Source organism: Haemaphysalis longicornis, unplaced genomic scaffold (genome assembly GCF_048455015.1).
Source record: "Haemaphysalis longicornis isolate Haplotype H1 unplaced genomic scaffold, Haemaphysalis longicornis Haplotype H1 scaffold_1, whole genome shotgun sequence".
NCBI classification, from domain to species: domain Eukaryota; kingdom Metazoa; phylum Arthropoda; class Arachnida; order Ixodida; family Ixodidae; genus Haemaphysalis; species Haemaphysalis longicornis.
Genome location: NW_027526203.1, coordinates 313,034,103 through 313,050,909, shown reverse-complemented (window position 1 = coordinate 313,050,909; position 16,807 = coordinate 313,034,103). Strand labels below are relative to the sequence as shown.

Here is a 16,807-nt window from a genome sequence, read left to right as displayed (position 1 = left end):
ACTACAGAGTGGGACCGAGGTGTGACGCAGAGTACGAAAGCATCCTCCCCTTCAACGGCTAGCCTCGGGGAAGGTGGAGTCCTTCCCGCTCTTCACAATAAGAGGCAGAAATTTCACAGGGTAAAATTACAAAAAAAAAAGAACCTAACATTATATGCGGGTTTTTACGGTACTCCTTTAACAAAATGATAAGCACAAACGTTACACACAGATCTCCTTAATTTCATGGCTGGTGGAAAACGGTATGGAGTGGCACACTGTAAAGGTATGAAAGTGGCCTTTAGGTGTTGATCTAAAGATAGTTAATATTTTTTATCAGAAAATAAATTACTCCCACAAAAAAACCTGCATATCATCACTTTTTCACGACAGCACAATTACATTCAGTTGAATAATACGACAGTGCTTGGAAGAACACACACCATCTGCTTGGCATGTTACCATTTTTTTTTTTTTAAGAATCACAAGCGCTGATTCTTCAAGCACTGAAAACGAAACTTTTTTTTTAATCAGTGGATCCTGGCGAAAATTTTCCATTACAAAGTTGTTGGACATCAAGAGAAGCACCTGATGCAGCAGTTGGCTGCTGGGAGAATTTTCTGAGTACACAAAATTTTGTAAAGCAATTTTGCAATGCGCTAAAGGAAAAGCACCACATTAAAAAATTAAAAGAAAAAAGATCGAAATTTTGAATTTTAATATGTGTTCCAAGTTATGTAAACACACTGTAAACATACGACAGCCAGCGGCAAAACTTGTCAGTGATCAGCGCAATCGATAAGGTGACTAATCGACTACTCCTCAGTGGTAGCACTGCATGGAGGACTCGGTGCTAGGTCAGCTCACTTAAGGACATGCTGTTTTATGGAATGAAAAAAAAAAGATAAAAAGAGAAAAATGGCAAAGAGAAATGCCAGCTTTATCTGTTTGTAACAAAGTACTTTTAGTCGTTAAACAAAAGGTAAAGAAGCTATGAAACTGCAACCTGACACTTAAAGCAACAAGCTGAATCAGCCTTTAGTGTTTTTCAATAGCAGAAGTTCAAGGAATATGGCACCAGATGACTTTTAAAGCAACCGTATAGCAGGTCTAGATGTTCCATCAACAAACATCCATAAAGCATCAACGAAAACACACTCCTTCAAAAACACGGGGCATGACGCACCTGATTGGTGAAGGCCACAAAGAGGGCGAGTAGGAAGAGGAAGCAGTTCCAGTGGTAGGCAGCCAGGATGGCCTGTGGGGGCCGGGAGGCAAAGCCCCAGGCCATGCTGGCCAGCACCGGAATGGGTACCATGAAGTTGTCCCCATTGGTCTCGATGAAGTCGTGCCGCGTGATGGACGTCGGGTCAATGTGGTGCTCCCGGAAGGGCCGGATGAACGCCTGCACGAGCAGCCCAGGCAGCCAAGCTGGCTCATCAGGCAGGGCTGCCGTGCTCGCACTGCTCAATCCAAACACTGGCTCAACTGCGTGTCAGAAGCCTTGCACGACTTCTGGTCAGACTAACAAACTTTGTGCAAGAAACAGCCAAAAGGCACTAAGTTAGGGAATCCAGTAGTCCATACAATAATGTATACGACTCTGAACAAGGGCTGTACTTGGCATTTTACAAAACAGTGAAGTAAATTCTACTGGCCCTCGGCACAAACAAAATGAGAACCACCATCATTCCATGAATCACCATCGAGCAATCCTGATGAACTCAAATCAAGCAACTCAACTCAATCAATCAAATCAGCTAGGGAATTTAACCACTGGGATGATGAGCAAACACTACGACAAGTGTTTTTCTACATTCATGGATTTGGTTCGAGAACCACGAGAGCCCCCTGATGACCTGGACTCTATTCTGGGCCGAATTCCTGAAAACATTCACTATGGTTGTGAGAAAAACACGAGCCGAGCTTCTGCTGTGGGTGTGCATGCAACACTCCAATAAAGGTGTCGTCGTGTTTGTAGAGGAGATGATGAGACTGCTTCGACGTGTGGACCCCAAGACAACTGAACACACAAAACAGCGGTTTTTGGTGCGGGGAGTCAGGCAAGAACTGCACAGCCCCCCACAGATTGAGCCTGAATTTCTATCTAAAGCTGCCACGATCGAGCCGGTAAGATTGCGTATTCACTGTGAGCCCCGTCAATACAGTTGGTGTCACAATGGACACATGCATGAAACGATTCATGCTGCAGTACGTGAAGAACCGCGGAAACTTTTCCTGGTGACGCCGCAACCCTAGGCCACTTCCCTAAGCGGCATGATCCAAGAAGTGCAACAAGCACTGGGGGCTTCCATGCCACCAGAAACTATTGCCTGCACCGCCGCCGCTTCCTGTCCTGGCCCTCCCGCCATCCATCACCTAGAGGCCTCCTCATCAATGGGAAAATCAGCTATGGGGCCCAGCCAACCATCCCATCAGTCACCGTATAAGTTGGAATATAGGTCGAGCCCCTTACCTTGCGACCGAGAAATTTGAAAAAAAAAAAGTACTTTGTTGACCGGTATTATAGGTCAAGGAGTGACTTTTCGGCAAACTTTTTAGTGAAAAATCTCGACACTTTATTCCAACTTATACAGTAAGTGGGGCAGGCACACTCACACGGCATTGGTGGCAAACGCACCTTTCCAATGACGGGCAGCTCCACGCTTCCCCAGGTATCGGCAGCCCAGTGGACAAGGCCACTTAGAAAATCGGCAGTCACGACACCGCACACTGCACAGTCAACAAGAAAGACGGCAACACTTGATTCAAGATGGTGCAGATGTGTACTTTTGCTAAAGGATCCCTGAAACACACTTTGAACATGGTAAATAAACCAATAAACCCACGCAATTGTGAGGCTATGGGCTAAACATCACCCAACGTTGCTTTTCCAGAGACAGTAGAAAGCTCACAATTCCACTGCAAAGTTTGCCATTTTGTTTGCTTTGCTTATCTCAAATACCAGTCATTCCTTCATGCTATTTCATGTGCATCACCATCACCTTTGCACGTCACAAAGTGCCATTATTTGGCTTTTTTCGTGCACTTGTGGTAACACACAAGAACCCTATTTCCATTGTCTCCTCTCTGTAAACACCGGCATTTTGTGTTAGTATTGGCTACAGCATACTTGCGTGATACCATGGTTACTCATGTTTATCCTTTGGTTACTTATCATACACCTTGTTGAGTGATATGTGCATACCTCACAAAAAAGAACGTGTACGCAGCTGGGGTCTGCAGCTCCTTTGCAGCTCGCAGCTGCGCACATAAAGACATCTTACCAAACAGTGCGTGTACCAAAGCACATCGTGAAGACAAGTTCCCACCACTTTCCCCTCGCAGCAGGGGTGTGTGGATAGTGATCTTTGCTTTCAATGTGAATGTGAATGGCAGTTCCATAAACTTTCATTTCAGCTCTAGGAGAAAAATTGGGCATATGGGGCCACACAAGGTATGAAATATTAGCCTGATTTGTAAACCCTGTAAGGTGCGCCCCAATGGCGTGATGGTATCGTCCCCACGCATAGGGGACGATACCATCACGCCATTGGGGCGCACCTTACAGGGTTTACAAATCAGGGGTTCTAACAGTGCACTTAACAACTCATTAATTTTACTTTCAAAACACACTTGCCCCACACTAACAAGTCTTAAAAATGAGTTCTGCGAAGGGCATTTGATTGCAAAGGCAGTCTGTGTCTTCTGTGTGTTATGGTCCCTCGTCTTTGTGCAGTGCTTTTAAACCTTCACTCAGTACAGAATACGTCCGTTTCCCTGTTGACGTCACCAGTGGGCTGTGAGTGCCACTTGGAATAATTGCAGTCGAACGATGAGGTGTGGAATCGCGCAGATGCAGCGACTTGGGCATCTGCCATGATGGCCAGGTATAAGCAGAAAAGGGAGAAATTGCGTGGCGGGAGCCCCATCCGCAATCTTCTCAAATGGTTGCATAGTTTTCCAAGGTTCTGCTGGAGAACGTTCAGCCCCATCGTAGACATAACGATTTATCTGAAAATTTTTTAATGAAGAGGCACTAAAAGCCAGGAAAGCATTAAAAAATTACCAGCCATTTCATTCTGTGAGTGTGGTTGTCCAGCGAAGCTGCATGCATTGAGGATATCAATGCGGTGCTTCCCTGGCGAGTGTGTGTGGGGCTTTCGTGCCTACGGTTAGGTCATTATCAAACCAGTCTCACACACGTTGCAGCTGAGCCGAAATATGATTGAGAAAGTCTCTTTGTAACCTAGGGTACGCACCCTTGAACTCTTCCAAGTTGGCACCTTGGCACCAAAGGCACTTTGCTGCATTCTCCAACTTACAATATGCATGGGTGGTTCTCGCTCGTGGCTTATATATATGTGCCGCCTCGCGCGCACGCTCGTCAGACACCGCAGTAGTATAGGCACGCCGCCGATGTTTACACTCACGTCGCTGTTATCAGGCCCATTCACATCGCATTTTCTTAATGAGTAGGCTTCACTGCCAAACACACATGTGGGAAAGCCAGCTTACAAAAACCAAGCTTACACCGATCTCCTTAACGTCGGCTTCACCTCGAAGCAAAAATGCATTGCTGGGGAGATTCTTTTTTCTCGGACAATATAAACTTTCTTATATATAAAAAAAATACAAATAAGGCCCTAAAGGTGCAAATTTCTAGCAGCGATCGCGTGTGCGATGTGAACATTTTGTACAGTGCTACAGCAATCACGGAAAAATGCGGCGAAAAAAAATGCAATAAGCACAACTTAGTTGATAGCTCGCGCTTCGTCCAGTGTACTTGCCTCTCTTTTATTGCGTGAGCAATAGATGGGGCGCGTCGGGAAATTTTTCTCAGCGCTCAGGTTATTTTCGCGTCTGTCAACACAGCGAGCGATAGAGCCATAGAGTTAATACTACTGACGCAAAACGCAGAACGCTAGAGCGGAAAGAGCGTGCGAAGATGGCTGCCTGTGCAGCGATGGCGCTGTTGCCAGGGGGACGCGAAGTCGAAGCGCGGATCTCCAGCTGCCTCGGCCACGACGAGCCGCGCAATTCCGGCCAGCACTTGTACGCGTTGTAGAATCGGGTCTGCAGCCAGCGCGGGCCACAAACGAGGATGGAATTCCCGGGAACAACGGCGATGAAGTGGCATTACTGGTGGACAACAAAACGAGCGATAGTGAGCCTCGTACAACACCGCCTAGCATTTCGGCTGGCGTACCCGCAAATTTTCCCGCCATTTTTTCGCGGGGCTACCATGGTTGCCAGACCAGGACTGCCCTCTGTTGATTAGCTCGCATCATCCGTAAAGGCCGCGGATCTGTCAGCCCGCTCTGGTTACAAACCCCTGCGCGCTCGCGCCGCGGGTTCGGGATCGAGCCCGGGTTTTTTTTTCGCTTCGTCCCCACGGGAGGTACTACAAACGTATGGCGCCCGTAAAGGCAGTCCGTAAAGGGGAGGGCAGTCCTGGTCTGGCAACCATGGGGACGAAGCGAAAAAAAAAACCCGGGCTCGAGCCCGAACCCGCGGCGCGAGCGCGCAGGGGTTTGTATACCCAGAGCGGGCTGACAGATCCGCGGCCTTTACGGATGATGCGAGCTAATCAACAGAGGGCAGTCCTGGTCTGGCAACCATGGTAGCCCCGCAAAAAAATGGCGGGAAAATTTGCGGGTACGCCAGCACCAACACCGTGCACGGTCGGCACGGTGTTGTACGAGGGACGAGCGAGAAACGCCGCGTGGAGGACTTCTGAAGCCGGAGCAAGGCGTGCGTGTTGGGCCGAACCTCACGTATGCGAGGGTCATATGCGTTCTTAATCATCCACCCATGAATATTCAATTAATTTGTTTTCTTCCCTTTTACAGTCTCTCCAAACAGCCGGATGTGCCTGTGATGTCGTGGCCTAAGGTTGTCACCTCTCTCTCTCCAAAAAAAAAAAAGAAAACTGCCAATTATCACGTAACGACTATTCATGACAACTTCTGTTGTAAGCGAGGCACCAAGTGTACTTGGCTTCGACGTCAGCTATCACTACGACCATTAGCCAATTTGCAATGCCCCCCCCCCCCCCCCCCCCCCAAAAAAAAAAAACAGCTTCCACTAAGTCACGCAAGGCTTGAACCATAGCGGAGCTGGAGGATTTCTTTATATGTCAGCAATGAAGCACACACCACCACGCATTGCATTACGTTTGAAATCGTTTATTTACGTGTTCCGTCGTTGCTTTTCACTGTGGAAGTAGTAGTTACCGTCATACATATCTATGTCGTCGTCTTCCTCAGGCATGACTGGCAGGCCCGGATCGTTTTGTCCACAGGCTTTCACATTTCTCCCAAAGTGGAACGCGTTAGCACGCGCTAAAATCGGCGGCAACGGCTTCGCGAACTGGGCGTCTGTAGCGCAAGCTGTCTTGTGCTCCCCCTTGAGGCGCGGACGCACGTGAATTATTTTTTAGGGGCGAAGCTCCTTAAGTCATGGGTCTGTCCATCCCTTGTGTCTCGTGGTACGTGACCGCCGCATGCTTTCGGAGATGTCGCAAAGTGGGCCGCGTTGCACGCGCAAGAACCGGCTGCAACCGGCAGCGCAAACTCGGCACCGGGAGCGCGAGCTTGTCTGTGTTCGCCAACGGAGGCGCGAGCGCACGTGCACTGCGAGGGGGAGATCACGCAAGAGATCACGCCACGAACGCAGGCAGTCGTTCTCGGAGATCGAACGAGACGCAAGGACCTTTGCTCGTTTCCTCTCGTCTTGTTCGGGCACAAGTTCGCCCTAAATAAAAGTTCTTTCTTTACCGTTGTGTCCCATCCTACGTGACAAATTGTGGTAGAGGTGCGGGGTAGTCCTCGATGGCGCGGGGTCTTTCACCAGGTCTGGGCCTGGGAGCATTGACTCCGAAAATAAAAGTTGATTTGTACAATGTACGCACACAGACTTACGTCTTTCTTAATGATGTAATGGGCGAACTTTCACGGGAGAGTTACGGTTACCGATGATGTCCCCCTCTCGAGCTTCGCCCCACTTATCATCATTCATTCCGTGGATATGGCGTGATTTTTTTTTGAAGCACCACGCGGAAGCCTGGACGACGCTGGGCGCTCCTCGTGCGTGTGTTCACATTCACGGTAAGCGATGATAATAACTATGACTTAAGGTTCGTTGCACGGGGCGACGCGCCGACAGCGGGGCCGATTCACGCCTCGACCAAACCAGACCAAACCGCCCGCGGACAGGCCCAAACTTGCATCGCTGCAGAGTCGCCTCTCCTTTTTCCGTCGTGGCGGTTCGGCCGAATCATGCATCGGGTGAACGACCGGCAACCGACATGCCGCTGCTTGCTTGGAGGCGGCTTCGCTGAGACGGCGACGGCGTCGCCTTCCCTTTCCCCGTCGTGGCGGCTCGGCTGACGCAATCGCTTCACCTCCATTCATTGGATTTCAAACTTCGGCCAGCGAGAGTCCTGATTGGAGCGATTCAAACCGCTCGCGGCTACAACGGACTCCCGGGGGTATAAAAACCCGCCCGGAGGCACAGCGAGCGCGGCAATAATCGGCGGCACTTTTCGGAGGCACCGAGTGGAGAGGTGTTGTCGCCTTTGTGCGAGCCATGTAACGCTGTTGTTACCCTGGTACATACTGTATACAAATGTTGCGTCAACTTTTCGTCGGTTCGAGAACTTCATCGCTCTGCTCTGCGCCGCGTCGATAGCGGACGGAGCAAGGCAACACCGCTACACCGGTGACTGCGGCGAGAGGGCCCAGTCCCAACATCGGTGACAGCGCTGGGATGCCAGTCGCAACATTGGTGGGATGGTGAGACTGCCCAGTCAACAGTGGTGACAGCGTCGGGATGGCTGATTCCCAACACCAGACAGCAGCAATGATAGCGGCAATGATAGAAGAGCCGGCATGACTTGTCGCGGCACTTGCTACAACATCACGAAGCTTACTGTCTAAGATTATTTCAACACCCCATTTATAAGTTACAAGAGTTCTTTTTCGTTTCATGTTGGAATTGGAGATGGGGAGTATATAAAACGAGACTCCTTCTGGTAAAACGAAGTTAAAAATACGACGTTACAGAACAGCGGTAGGCTTCACGAGGAAGCGTACCTGCACCTCAGTGAAGCCAGCTTGCAGTCTGTAGCGCCCTCCCCGGAAAGCGCGATGACAAAGACGGTGAGCAGACGGGACGGGAGCGCTCACCGGCCTATAGTCTCCACTGCGCTAAACCTTAAAATAACACATAGCGCAGAACGACGGGTACCAAGGAGAATAAGTAGACGGGACGAGCGCTCACCACCAACTATTTAGCGCTCAACCTCTTTTTGTGGTCAAGAGCCAGCTAACCGAACAACACATTTTGCTGAGGCGTTTTCTTTAGAAGGAAAGGGAACAAACAGCCGGTAGTGCGAGCATCCCAAGAAGCAGGGCGCGCACAGTTCGCGACCATCATGGCTGCCGGGTCAGGGATCCGGCGTTACCGCTGCTCCTCCATCGAGTCGTACCACTACAGGTTGAACGAGGTGTTGGGTGTGGGGATTATAACCCTCACGCGAACCTCTTCGCAACAGATGAAATTGGGGAAGAGATGCCCATCTTAAGACAGGCCCGCCACGACGATAAAGGCGCTCCTTTTCCCAGGAGGAACCACTTCTGCACCGAGTAGAGCGACTGGAAAGCGGTGGCGATGCGTTCGGGAACTTTTACGAGTCGAACCTGCACAACCACTGCTACGCCAATTTTACCTACGTCATGCCCATTAGGCCAGTTCCACTGTCGCTTTCGTTATCACTTTCTCCACTGTCTGAGCAGGAAACCGACCGACCTGGCGAGCTTGCCCTCTTTCACCCTTTTCATTAGAGCTGCGCCACTCCTAGCCATGCTGGAGTCGCTCGTAACTACAGCACTATCTGCTTCGTGCTGCTCTTTCCTGAACACCCGCTTCACGACCTGCTTAGCCTGCCTATTTTTCAGATTTCCGGCCTAGCTGCTGCCTTCCACAGCTTGGCCCGGTGTCGCGCCCCGGCACATGGCTCCGCTTTATCGTCGCTTTTCCATGCGAAGCCCTCTCCACGAGTTCACGGTGTTTCTAACCACTTTCGCGAAGCACCTGGGGAAGAAGCCAGAAAAAACAAAAACTCAGTTCTACCCAGTGTGGAATTTGCTGATATAGCGGAGATGCGGTTCCCTTGTGTCGGCTCTAACGTCAACGGGCGCTAGCCCGAGAACAGCAACGCCGCTGCCGCGCAAATTCCACGGCTCGCGCAAAGGAATCGGCAACTAAACGATAGCGGTGGGAGGGAGCCTGCCGCTGCTGCGAGACCACTGCGCCCTCTACCGGCTGGTCTGGGAGCCCACTTGTACCCCTGCGTGACGCACGACCTACAGTGGACTTACGAAAAGGCTCGATCTACAACACTCCCGCTGTTAAAAAAATAGCACAGTTACTGCTGGGAATCAAACCCACATCTTTGCGTTGGAAAAGGTAGCACTATCCATTGAGTCACTAACGGTAGACGTCTGGCAAGCGTTCATAGGAATGATAGGCGCTTGCGATAAAACGTCATCGAGCCGCAAGACCGCGTGCCATTAAATGCGGAGACGTGGTTACCCAAATCCGCATAATGTATGTCTGTATACAACTGAATACGATTAGCTTTCCTGGTCAACTTTACCAATTTAGAGGTATGTCCGTCACTGTCCCGCCTCTTAGGCCCAACCACCTGTAGACAGGACAAACTGGCGAGGAGAGTGGCGTATGTGAAAGAGTGAGTGAGTGGGGATCAGAGTGGCGCGAGAAAAGGGGGTTTGAAGGGTAAGGACAACAGAATGGCCAAGGGGGTGGTGGGGTGCTCGGAAGGGGCAGGGTTCTTTGTGAGCTCGGTTTATCGACACCCATCTGTCCCACAACCGGAACCTCGCTGCAAGTGCAGACCCCACCGCATCAGTAGAAATAATCGGCCCGAGATCACCGTGCATCGTGACCCTACCGTGTGCGAAGTGCGCACACGCAATAACTATGTTAAGGCCTTCTTAACGGACCGTACTGCGACGATTGGTATTGGATATCTTCGATCGTCCACTTTCACGATTCAAGCGAAAGGTACTCCGCAAGGGTCAGTCATCTCGCCACTGTTATTTAACATCGCCATGAAGGACCTCCCACCGAAATTGCAGTCAATTCCCCACATTAAACACGCATTATATGCGGATGACCTTACCGTCTGGACGCCTACTGGCTCCATTGGAGAGCAGCAAGACGCCTTGCAGCAAGCCATTACTGCTACCTTTCACTACCTCCAGACACGAGGCCTCCAGTGCGCACCCGAAAAATCGGCTTTGCTAACGCTCCACTCCCAGCCTTCTCACAAATCTGCTCGAGGTATACCTGAACCTCAACTGGCCATTGCAGGGCAGCCAGTCCCCAACGTCCCGCAACTGCGGGTGTTGGGTCTCACAATACCCAAAAACGGCTCTGGACTGCACACAATTTCCCCTCTGCATAAAACCCTGTCGCAACTGATGCACCTTCTGCAACGCATCTCCCATCGCCGTCGAGGCCTTAAAGAGCACGATACCCTACAGATAGTGCAAGCTTTGCTTATTAGCCGCATTACCTACGGGACCCCATACCTCGCTCTGAAAACAACAGAAAAGGCTCGGCTCAACACAATGATTCGCCAAGCGTACAAAACTGCGCTTGGCCTACCCACTGCTACTGCGACCCACAAACTACTCGCCTTGGGAGTTCACAACACGTGGGAAGAGCTGCAAGAAGCCCATCATTCAGCTCAACTACGGCGCCTGCAATTGACTCCCACTGGTCGACAGGTCCTTACAGCATTAGGACTCCGTCCGATACCCCCGAGGGAACAAAAACAACGCATTCCTCTAGCCCTGCGAGATGGCATCCGGGTGGCCCCAATTCCTCGCAATATGCACGCCAACTACCACCTTGGCCGCCGGGCTGCCCGTGCTCGAGCCCTGACTGCGCGATACGGCGAAGACCCCAGCGCCCTATATACAGATGCTACCCCCTACCCTGGGCGCGCCGGCCACGTAGCCTGCGTAGTAACTCATACCGGCCAATGCGTCACTGCCGCCACTACTACCACAAGCTCAATCGATGTCGCCGAAGAAATAGCCATTGCCCTGGCCGCCATTTCCCGCCCTGACCAAGTAACCATCCTCACCGATTCGCAGACAGCCTGCCGAAATTACCAAATTGGCCGAATTTCTTCATCAGCACTTCACATCCTCAAAAACTGCACAACGACCCCTGACATCCGCATCGTCTGGGCTCCTGGACACGCCGCCATCCCCGGCAATGAAGCGGCTCACGCCGCGGCTCGCGATACAATACACCGAGCCATTGCCGACGTTGGCCAATGTTTACCCCCTCACGATCAACTCCACCCACTCAGTGGCTACACGGAGATTCTCGCGCATTACCGGCAAACTCGCCGTCGTCTCCCACCACCACACTGGCGCCTCTCCAGAGAGGACGCTACAACTTGGCGGCGGCTCCAAACGAATACGTATCCACATCCCACCCGCCTCCACCTCATCTTCCCCACCCAACAACCTTCCCTCTGCGCTTACTGTCCCCATCCTGGCACCCTCTACCACATCATATGGGAGTGCCAACGAACTCCAGACTTGCCCCCCCTTTCCACCCCAACCTTCGAGCAGTGGAGGGCTTCCCTGGCCAGCCCGGACCCGGATATCCAGCTTAAGTTGGTGACCCGAGCACGGACGGCCAGCCGAAGTCAAGGCATCCCGGACTAGGGACGCCTTCCACGGGGCGACGCCCACACATCAGCCTCTGCTGGAGAAATAAAAATTTTTTCTCTCTCTCTCTCTCTCGTGTGGCAGCAGTACTTCATCACCCCACTTGACAACTGGAACCAGAGGCATGGCTACACGCAGTGGTCAGGCACAGGTGCAACGTCACCCGTTACGTATCTCATTTACGTGATTGCGAAACGAGAGAACTGTATGGGAGAAGCACACCGGAAAAAAAAAAAAGGCACCAACTAACTCTTTCCTACACATGAAACTGCACACCGCAAACGCCTAACACGGAGGGAGGGGGTCAAGCCCGAGATACCATAATCGATTCTCTTTCGGACTCGCAGCACGTGTTGGTCGCTTTCTTTTTCTTTTTTTCGAACGGCTCGCCGAAAGTTTACTTACGCGCTTAATTGTTACCAGCCCTGGAAACGCCCGCGGCCTCGGAATCTTTACAGCCTGACTTGTTCTTTCAACAAGCGCAGTTCACAGGTCTCTCTAAAAAGCGGGATGCACAGGCAGTCCTTGCTTCCGAAAGATCTGCTCTGCCAACGGTGTAAGAATATGTTGTGGTTCTGCCTAAATTTCACTAGGAAGCATTCCAGTCCCTGCCGCACCTGCTCTTCGAGTGCCCGGAGCTCGCGGCGGGGTGCCGGCGCTGCTGGGGGCACGCTGCGGTGCGTTCGGCCGTTGGACCAGCTGCTGCGGCCACCGGGCAATGCCAGGGAGCGGGACGGAGTCCACGAGGCCCTGGGCTCCTACCTGGAGGCTTCAGGACTTCTCTTCGTACTCCGGGACAGTCTGAAGATTTGAGGACTTCTTTTCCTTTTCAGCTCCTCTTATTTGCTTTGGGACAGTCTTAATATTTAAGTTTTTTTTTTTAGCTCCTTGTACGAGTGTGCATGTGTGTGTGTGTCTTCACTCCCTGGTTCTTTTTTTATCTTACATTTATTTCCTCTCTCCTTTATCTCTTCTCTCTATCTGCCTGTCATCCCCTTCCCCCACCTACCACACCAGCAGGCGTTCCGATGTCCACCCCCAGGTGAGACAAATTACGCCTGCTGGTTAACTTTCCTTTCAAGTTTCAATTAATTTATTCTTCACTTCACCGCGTTTTTTTATTATTTCAGTGGTTTAACGAGCCGAAGCTGCACATGGGCCATGGGGCGCGCCGTAGCGGAGGGCTCCGGATTAATTTTGACCACCTGGGGATCTTCAACATGCGCTGAAATCTACAACACACGGGCGCTATCGCTTTTCGCCTCCATATGAAAGGCGGCCGCCGCGGTCTGCAATCGAACCCGCGTCCTTGGGCTCAGCAGCACAACCCCTTAGCCACCGACTGAGCCGCCTCGGCGGGTCGCTTACTTCACCACGATCTTACGCTGTTTCTTTTTGCGAAGCAACGAGCACCGAGGCTCTCTCAAGTGACCATCGACGTCAATCATGACGCACTGTCTTCCACGCGAATGGGGGATGTGCCGAATACGCCCTCTGCACGTTTAGTGACGTTAAAGAGAATCGGTACCACAGTTTGCGGCTGTAAACCGATGTTTGAGAGGTGTACGATTTTATCCCGTGGCCGGACGCTACTTTTGCGAAAAATTACGGAAGCTGAGGAGATAGCAAGACTCGGAGATAAATGTGTCAGCACGCCCTCGCTTGCACTCACTGAGAAGGAATTGGTTTTCTTGGCCGCCGCTTCACCAGGCGCCTAACCTCTGTTTATGCTTGCGCATGCGCGTTCGTACCTGGTGAAGTTTATACAGTGGCACAATAAATGTAGTTGGAAGTTTGCACCGTGCGTGTCCGTTCTCTACTTCGCCCGTGTCTACCCTTTTTTGCGCAAATATATTTTTGCTATGGAGTACCAACATGCCCAGGATGCTACCCTTATTCTGACCACGTCTTTGAAGCGGCTTTAGTCCGGAGCAGCGTCGAGGGGTCGTCGAGGGGTCGTCAAGCAACCGCGCACAATAGCTGCTGATTTCAAGAAGCACGATCAACAGATGATGAATGATTTCGTAGCGACGGAAACCCCCTGCACTTTAACACACCGCCACATCCCATGCAAAAAAAAAAAAAAAATGGACATGTGTCTTTCCTTTGAGGAGCCAATGGCCGGATCTGAAAACCACTGCTCCAACTTGCGCCGTTTCTCGGGAGGGCTGTTCGATGAAACTGCAACCGAAACAACTCGCGAAAGAACACACTAGTCCTGGAGAAGAGATTGCCGTCAAGCAAGCAAGGCTAATACTGCCTGAAGTTTACAAAGCCATTACCGCCAAGAAACAGACAGGCAGCCTACCATGGACACGGGTACATCCTGCTTTGTCACATGCGTAGTACCTTTGGCGCTTCTGTGTGCCGTAAACATGCCACACTAATTGTCCCGACGCTTGTAAGTGTGTGACGCTAGCCCCACATGGTGCAAGGGGGGCGAACGAAGTGGTCAAAACTCACGTGCGGCGGCGACGATCGTGCTCCAGCGAGACGCCTGGAAGTACAGTAGGAGCTGGAACAGGTTGTATCCCATCAAGGTAAGGCACACGGCAATGCACACCGTCTCCTGGGTGCGCTTCCCTGCGAGGCAGAGAGAGAAGGAGCAAGGAGCGCCGGTCACACGACAGACAAGAGAGCACGCCGCGAGCAATAAGAGCGGCGAATTTTTTCATGCGAAGCCATTGGTTGACTGGGTAGGTCCAACATATGGGGAACCAAGAGAAGGCACACAAAATGGACCACGGCGCAAGAACGATAAAAGTTAAAGTAACAGGGCAGAAAAGAAAACTGGGTGAACGTAGGACTGGACTGGAATCGAACCCAGTGCTCACGAATGCCGAATGGGAACGCGTCCACCACGCCACAGTTACGCCGGTTCAGGGGCTTAAGATGACTAAAGGTGGACCAGGGATTTATACAACCCCCCCCCCCCAAACCCCCCCGGGAAAATTTTGACACCCCCCCCCCCCCCAAAAAAAAAAAATCGAAATTCTGGATAAACCCGTGAGGTGGACTGTGTTGGAGATGTGTTGGGGACACGTCCTGTTGGAGACACGTCCTGAAACCTACATGAGTAATTTGAGCATGACAATTACAGAAATAGCGATCAGGAGAGAGTACAAGAACACGTTTCCGCTAACGTCCTACTTGATTGGGCATGCAAAAGTGGGTATGTGCTGGCCTGGCACATGACGTCCCAGCAAAAGAGGTGACGCCACTATAGGCGCCACGCCATGACTGCACACAAAATGAGCGCGTTGCTTCCGCGCGTGAGCTGCTCTTAGAATTTCGTCCGTTCGGTGCCTGCTGCGATGCGGTCTGAAGAGTCCGGCCGAAGACCAGGCGGTGTGAAATGTGGTTACCAGCGGCAGTTCAGCGCCCATGAGAACCGGGAGCGGCCGAAGAGATCCAAACGGGCGGCCAACGCAGCGCCACCAGACGGCAGACTAGCAACCACATGGGAGGCCGAGAGAGCAGCGAAACGGGCGCGGAGGCTGCAGAACCCGGTGGCGCGACAGCAAGAAGCTGAGGCAAAGCGGCGTCAGCGAGAGGAGGAAGCTGAAGCAAGCAAGGGGTGCCGCCTCTGCTCAAACTGAGGCACATCCCTTAGGCTTACAAACGAATGCTTTCGCTAGCGATTACATCATAATGGGGTGCTTAGGCGTCTTAAATTTTCTCTCTCTCTCAAAATCACCTCGAACAGACCGACCGTTTCGGCAAGCTCACCTCAACATTGGATGAATTCAGATCTCTCGTCAACCTCGGCTTACTTCAGGCACGACCTCGCCTCAAACACATGCAATAGCTGCTTTGCTGAGCTCAAGTCAATTGAAGGCTGCCTTCAAACACTTCATACGCGTGACGCTGACGTTTTACTTGGAATGAGGTGCTTTGCAGGGAATGGCCGCAACTTGTTAAGACTAAACAAACTGAGGAAACTTTTCTTAGTTCGGTTCGCTTACCGTTGTCAGCGCCCGCCTAAACTATTTAACTGGACAAAACGGACGGACTGAAGGAAAGAGTATCAGTATACATATATTTACGCAAACGTCACCACGGGTACACCGACGTGCGATGTACGCCTCAATCCACGAGCTTTTTCCGCAACTGGAAACCGGTTCTCGCAGAGAATGCGGCCCATTCTTGCGAACTGTCGGCGCCAAAACAGGCCGTAACATGGCCGAAATAGAGTTCCCCCAACTGCCCCTTGGGGCACAGATCGAGGATCCCTAATCCCCATCCTTTGATCTGAAGCATGGGCTGATCCTCGCAATGAAGACCTCCGCCATTCGCTCGGTCATGCGAAAACGGTACCGACGGCGGTCGTATACCACATGCAGTCAATGTCGACGTCGCATCCAGAGCACATGCACGCGCCATAGACGCGTGTACTACTGCATCCGCAGTACGAAAAGAGAGCTCCGCGAGAAGCGGGGCTGTTGTCCGCAGCGTGCGCACCGGGCCGTGCGCCTAGGCCGGCGCGGCCCGAGCTGCAGCCTTCGCGGAAGGGCGCGCACGGGCTACTCGCACGGGAGGCGACAGACACGCTCCGCCGACCCGACACAGTGCACCCGGAGCGTGGCGCGGTCGGCCCGCCGCTCGGCCCTTTCCGAGGGCAGAGTCTCGACGCTGTAGGGCGGGCACGCAGGGGCGCCTCCTGTAATTAAGAACTCAGGCTGCCAGTCTTTGCGGCGCCAAGAAACTTGAGGGTGCCGCTCAAGTGACCGGGCAGGTCAGGTTAGTACAGAACGAAAACTGAAGCTGGTCTGTAGAATTTTACAGCAGCGCCTGCTGTAAGGCCTGGAAGGCCTACATTCATATTGATCCTGTGTGGCCGAGTTGGCTCTGTCTGTGTACATATATATATATATATATATATATATATATATATATATATATATATATATATATATATATATATATATATATATATATATATATATATATATATATATATATATATATATATATATATATATATATATATATATAGGGAGCAAGAAAACTTTGAACAAGGTAGCGACCACCCTCTTCCAATGACTTTCACC

The 16,807-nt window shown here is 51.5% G+C and overlaps 1 protein-coding gene across 1 annotated transcript in view; it reads right to left on the bottom strand.

Annotated features, from left to right (window-relative positions):
• Kua (Plasmanylethanolamine desaturase Kua) overlaps positions 1 to 16,807 on the bottom strand; it is a 77,444-nt gene that overhangs the window by 10,968 nt on the left and 49,669 nt on the right. The window contains exons 2-4 of the mRNA XM_077682003.1: positions 14,220 to 14,339; positions 2,621 to 2,712; positions 1,166 to 1,384 (exon numbers count right to left, since the gene is read on the bottom strand). Coding sequence (XP_077538129.1) covers positions 1,166 to 1,384; positions 2,621 to 2,712; positions 14,220 to 14,339 — 431 coding nt within the window. The remainder of the gene's footprint in view (positions 1 to 1,165; positions 1,385 to 2,620; positions 2,713 to 14,219; positions 14,340 to 16,807) is intronic.